This window comes from Indicator indicator, chromosome 22 (assembly GCF_027791375.1).
Source record: "Indicator indicator isolate 239-I01 chromosome 22, UM_Iind_1.1, whole genome shotgun sequence".
Lineage (NCBI taxonomy): Eukaryota > Metazoa > Chordata > Aves > Piciformes > Indicatoridae > Indicator > Indicator indicator.
Genome location: NC_072031.1, coordinates 11,403,721 through 11,409,720, shown reverse-complemented (window position 1 = coordinate 11,409,720; position 6,000 = coordinate 11,403,721). Strand labels below are relative to the sequence as shown.

At 47.5% G+C, this 6,000-nt stretch overlaps 1 protein-coding gene across 1 annotated transcript in view; it reads left to right on the top strand.

Moving 5' to 3' along the window:
• Positions 1–6,000, top strand: part of ADAP1 (ArfGAP with dual PH domains 1) — a 68,114-nt gene continuing 62,114 nt past the window's right edge. The window contains exon 1 of the mRNA XM_054390980.1: positions 1–85. Within this exon, the coding sequence (XP_054246955.1) occupies positions 1–85 (85 nt within the window). The remainder of the gene's footprint in view (positions 86–6,000) is intronic.

Sequence of the window (6,000 nt, the reverse complement as noted above, 5' to 3'; positions counted from 1 at the left end):
ATGGCGAAGGAGAGGAGCAGGAAAGCGCTGCTGGAGCTGCTCCAGCGGCCGGGCAACGCGGCGTGCGCCGACTGCGCCGCCCCGGGTAAGGGCAGGGCGAGGCGGGGGGCGCGGGCGGCGGCCGCACCTGCCCGCACGGCGTGGCGTGGCACGGCACGGCACAGCATGGCATGGCATGGCACGGCACGGAGACAGCGGCAGGGTGGGGGGCTGTCCGCTCCAGGCACGGCGGGGGCTGCTCCTCGACCCTCCCGTACATCCCGGAGCGGGGATGCTCCGGGGCAGGGTGGAGGGATGGGGATGCGCTGTCGCGGTACCCGCGGACCAGCCCCGGCTGAGGTGGTTCCCCCGGCCGCCGCCTCCCAGCCCGGCTCCTTGCCCGGCCGTGGCAGCGCTGATGTCATCCCCGGCAGGTCCCCGCGGTCTGCAGTGCAGCCCGGGTGTCGTTAACCCGGCAGCGAGCGGACGGCTTGGGGAGAGGCTGTGCGCCGGAGGTTGCCCTGTGCTGGCTTGTCCACCGTGTCCCCTCGCCAACAACGTGTTTTTTGTCGCTGTTCCTGTCCTATCAGTGAGCAAACAGATGGGAGGAAGCAGAGGTATTGCCGTGGGCATCCTGCCCACCAACCTTTGCCCAGTGTGCCATCGATGGGTACCAGCCTTGCGCACTGCCATGCAGAGGACGGGCCCGAAATATCTGGAGTCCTCTCGGTGTACAGAGGGGAGGAAATCTCATCTGGGGCTTTCTTCCTCCTCTTTGGATGGTGTATTGTCGAGGTTGGGGTATGAGCATGGGAAAGCTTTTCCTCTTGCTGAGCAGGGTCTGTGTGGTCTGGGGGGACCTGCCTTTGTGAAGAAGCTTTGAAAATTGCATAGCAAATAACTTTCCTTTTTGTTTCTAAAAAAATCACCCTATAGAAACACCTACATTTGTATTGGCTTGGGCAGGATGGCTCTGAAGAGGTGTAGAGAAAGGATGTTCTTTTCAGCCTCTGTCATTCTGTAGGTTAAAGGAAACCCAGCACGTCAGCTGTACCTTATTTTCCCAGCTATTGTTTTATTTAGGACTTCAAGATCTCTTGGATACCACCATCCTGCTCATACCATTAATAATCGTTTCATGTCCCTAACCTACAACTCAGGACACTGCAGTTCACTTTCAGATGCGTTGTGTCCCCTGGTACCCATCTGGAAAGGACAAAGAACTTTCTGCATGGTGTGGGCTGCTTTGCAGCGCTGCACTGCTCTGCTCAGCCTGCTCCCACCCATCTGCTGGCTGGTGTTGCTGTGCAACTGTACCAACCCACCTTTGGGGTATCTTGCTGAACAGAGCTTGGGCTTACCAAATAGGTGTCTGTTTAAATTATTTCTTCCTGGAGAAAACCTGGGCCATTCAGCTCGATGGGGTAATTCTCCCTTGCCCTGTGTGTAATATAAAGCTCCTCTGCAAAATGGGAAGTTTCTCAGCATCAGCAGGATGGAGATGAAGCTGTAGGTCAGTAAAATAGCTCATGTCAGGGAAAGAGGGGTGTTGTTAAAGGCTCCAAAAGGGCTTCTAAACCATCAAAGCAGTATTTTGCTTTTGGTGACATTTGTGGAGGTGTCTTAAGTGAATCTGAAACTTGGCAAGAATTTGGGCCAGTGTCTTTTGTAACATAGGATGTACTATATTAATAACATTCAGTCTCTCTTCTGAACTGTCACAGCATTACTTCTCTGGGACTGGAACTCTGTTCATCAACCCAATTTCTTTAGTGATCACTTTCCTTCAGTTTCTTTGCCAAAGGAGAGCTACTCATGGTGCTGTAATGTACTCATCCACCTAGGAGTGACAATAAAATTGAGACACCCTGGGCTACTTGACATAAGTTAAGATACGTAATTTTTGTTTGTAGATTATATATAAAATATTCAGTTGGAATGCTGTTATTCATCCTGGGCAGAAGTGGCAGGCCAGGTTTTTCTGGGTATGAGATAATGTGGGATAGATGTCCAGAGAACCTCCAGACTGGGGGGCAAGTATATTGTTTGCTGAGAAGTGGAGTGCACAGAAGGATAAAGGTGAGAGCTGGGGCTGGGTGGACATCTAGGCATTGGAACAGTACCAAAGTGGAGAAAATAAAGTGAGAATGAAAGAAGAGGTAGGAGGGGAATGAACAGAAGATGAGGAAAGCAGAGTGTGCTTTTGCCTTCCCATATGTGTGTATCATTGTAGTGCTGATCTGGTACAGCTGGGGTTAAGAGAAAGCTCAGGATCCCTCATTTATTGTTGCTGCTTCTCACATGAAAACCCCACTTGATACAGGATCCATGACCAACCTGTTGGGGAGCAGTGTAAGGGAAAGGGACCTGGGGGTCCTGGTGGACAGAAGGATCATCATGAGCCAGCAATGTGCCCCTGTGACCAAGAAGGCCAATGGCATTCCTGGGGTGTATTAGAAGGGGTGTTGCTAGTAGATGGAGAGAGATTCTCCTCCCCCTCTACTCTGCCCTGGTGATGCCACATCAGGAATATTGTGCCCAGTTCTGAGCCTCTTTAGCTTGGAGAAGAGACTCATTAATGCTTATAAATATGTGAAGGGTGAATGTCGGGAGCATGGAGCCAGGCTCTTTTCGGTGTCCAACGATAACGCAGGGGGCAGTGGGTGCAAGCTGGAGCACAGGAGGTTCCGAGTGAACATAAGGAAAAACTTTTTCACTTTGAGGGTGGCAGAACACTGGAACAGGCTGCCCAGAGAGGCTGTGGAGTCTCCTTCTCTGGAGACATTCAAAACCTGCCTTGATGCATTCCTGTGTGACCTACTCTAGGTGATCCTGCTCTGGCAGGGGGTTTGAACTACATGATCTTTCAAGGTCCCTTCCAATCCCTAACATTCTGTGAAGAGGTAGCCATTTAGCTCAGGAATACTGATAACAAAGAGTAGGATAAATGTAACAGGGGAAAATTCTCTTTGGCTCTTTAATCTGTGTGTTTGGAAGGCAGCTGGGTTTTCTTTTTTTCTCTTGGAAATATTTGTTTCAGAAATCAGCCAGTCAGTGAAAGGTGTTTTTTTTTAATTCCCTGCTGTTAACAAAAGGTTGTTTTCTTTTGTTACTGTTTTGGCATTTGGGTGAGGCTTGGAGCCATAGCCCTGGAATAAAGGCTTGTCCCAGGTCTTAGACACTTGTGTAACAAAATCCTGAGTTCCTGATGCAAAAGAACTCACAGCTTGGCATTGTTTCATCTAAACTGTGACCATGCAAAAAATATCAGAGCTGGGAAGGGACAGGGAGCATCAGGGAAGGCTGTTCTTTTCCCACTACACTTAAGTACCTTCATCCCCTGCAGGGCCATTGCATCTCCTTGGGGAGATCTCAGCAAAACCTGCTGATTGCCTGGGTCTGGGCCAGATTTTGCCACTTAATTGTGATTGAGGGTTATTTGAGCGGCCAAGTGCTACAAGCAAAGCTTCTGTGTTCAAGACATGCTCCCTTGGTTGCACAGGATACCTTTACTTGCAGCTGATCATACTGTGGAATTGAATGTGATGCTCAAGAAGGTCAGCTCCATGTCTTCCCCAGGACCAGTGTGTATGTTGTGCAAAAGCAGAGCTTCTAAGAACTCCTCCCAGATTTTGAGGGCATGTCTTAGGTAGGGAGAACAGGCTTGCAGTGGCCCTTCCAGCTGGGATTGGATGGCAAAGTAGATAACTGAAAATCAGAGTGGAAAAAATCCTGAGAGGTTACATTTTTTCACTTGCAGATTTGTTGTTTTTTTTGTTTGTTTTGTTTTGTTTTGTGATATTTTCGTTTGTTTTGATTGGTTGGGTGTTTTTTAAGTTGCTACTCAGGTTTCTATTAATTGTTTGGTTTTGTTTTTTTGAGTTGCTAGTCAGGTTTTTATTAGTTGTTTGGTTGGTTGTTTTTTGAATTGCTAGTCAGGTTTTTATTAATTGTTTCGTTGGTTGAGGTTTATTTGTTTTGAGTTGCTAGTCAGGTTTTTATTAATTGTTTGGTTGGTTGTTTTTTTGTTTTTTAAGTTGCTAGTCAGGTTTTTATTAATTGTATCTTTACAAAGCCTTAATTTGCCATGAAAGGTTGTTTTGAATAAAAAAACATTTCCGTTGTAAAAATGTAAAGACGTCATCCCTCTGTAATAAGTAATAAGATCGCATTAGCTGCTGAGTAGGGAAGTTAATTCTGAATTCTGGAGTAGGAGCCACTGTAGTGAAGTTAAAACCTGTGGCATGAGGTCCCCTGTCACTATGTACTTCTGTGCTGGAGCTGGGGTCCTGGATGTTGTTTTGGAGTGGGTTTGTTTTGCTGGATTTCAAGATGTGCTTTCACAGCGAAGGCAGCATGGTAAACGCAGTCTTGAGCGCAAGCTGAGCAATCTCACTGAATTGTGGGTGTGTAATGGCTCTCCATGTATTAGAATAATCTTTTCTTCTTCAAGACTAATGTGGCAGTTCAGCTCCTTTTTTTTTTTTTTTTTTTCCTCTCCCTCCCCTCTCTAAATGATTCTTTGTCTCGGGCAATCTTTCCTCACGTCATGAGACGGATGGTTATCTCAGGCCATAACAAGACCTCAAGTATTTATTTCTTTACTCCATTTTTCTGTGACTTAGGCTCGTGTTTCCACAGAGGGAGAATAATTTTCCAGCGTAGGAGGACAGGGAGGCTCTGAAGACAGAAATGGAAATCCCATCAAAGAAATTCTGCAGTTAAAAAGCTTCCAGCAGCAGTTCATGTGGCTTGTTCTTATCATTTTCACCTTTCTTATTTGGGATGGATTACTGGGATGTGGACCCTGGGTGACATCAATCTCTGTGCCCAAGGCTCAGAGGGGATGAGTGGTGGAGGAAGAGCTGAAGGTGTGCAGTAGTCTGGTATCAGAGCTTTGTGCTGCGAAGCTGAGCAGGTCTGGTATTTTGGTGTAACAGAATACATGAAAGCCTGAGGGTGGGTGGTGTATGGTGAGGTGGTTGTAAACACCTTTCCTGCAGGCCCAGCATCTTCTCATTTCTCAAGCAGGTGAAGCTTTTCCATTCCCTTGATGTCAAGAAGTGAAAGTGGTGATTAGAGGGAAACACAGGAGTGCTGCGGGGGTTCCTTTGTTTGCTCAGGATTAAGGAGGGCACCAAAAGGATTCAATCTCAACCCTCCCCTTCCCCCTGTCCAACCACCAGTCCTAGAAACACAGATTGGGCAGACACTGGCCGTGTCCCCAGGTCCTACCTTGTGTGCTGTCACCTGCAGCAACATCTCCCCATCCCCTCTGGGGAGCGTTGGGGCTCTGCTTTGCAGCTAGTTCTCTCTTTTGCCCCCACTACCTCCTACTGGAAAGCTGTTCCAGAGCTTTGTGGCTCTAATGGCGTGAAATGGCCTTTTCATTTTCAAGCTAAAAGTGGAAACTTGTTCCCACACCTCCATTGTCCTTTCACTTAAACACTTGATTTTTTTTTTTCCCCCGTTTTTTTTTTTTTCTCCCCTCCCAGGAATTTGCCAGCCCTTCCTTCTCCCTGGGTGTAGAGCAGATTGGAGGGGTAGGAAGGGAAATAAATCCCACAGCAGTTGTGTTTAGCTCTTTCTACAGTGAGAAGGACTTTCTGAAACAGAAGAGGTTTCATGTGATGGTGTTTTCTGTTCGGTTCCACTGCTGGGTCACAGCCCAGCTGTGGGCTGCAGACAGCAAGCAGAGGGGCTGCAGAAACCTGCAAGCTGAATAAAAAGACCTTGGCAAGTCTTAATGCCTTCACTGAAAAAAAATTTTCCTCCTTAGAGAGGAGTGTTGGTGGGAGGCTGTTTGGCTTCGGTTTTAACGTCTTTTATTGTTATTTTTAAACATGCATGACCAGAGTCTGTTTATTAAGTTCTTAATCTTTCCCTAAAGTAAACAGCAGCAGAACTTCAGTGCTGAACACGAGGTTCTCCTGGCTGGGGCAGTGGAGCAGCAAGCAGCAAAGTCTTTTTGCTTGTGTTGATTGTACTAAAACCCCAGTGATTATATCCTGTATCTTAGGG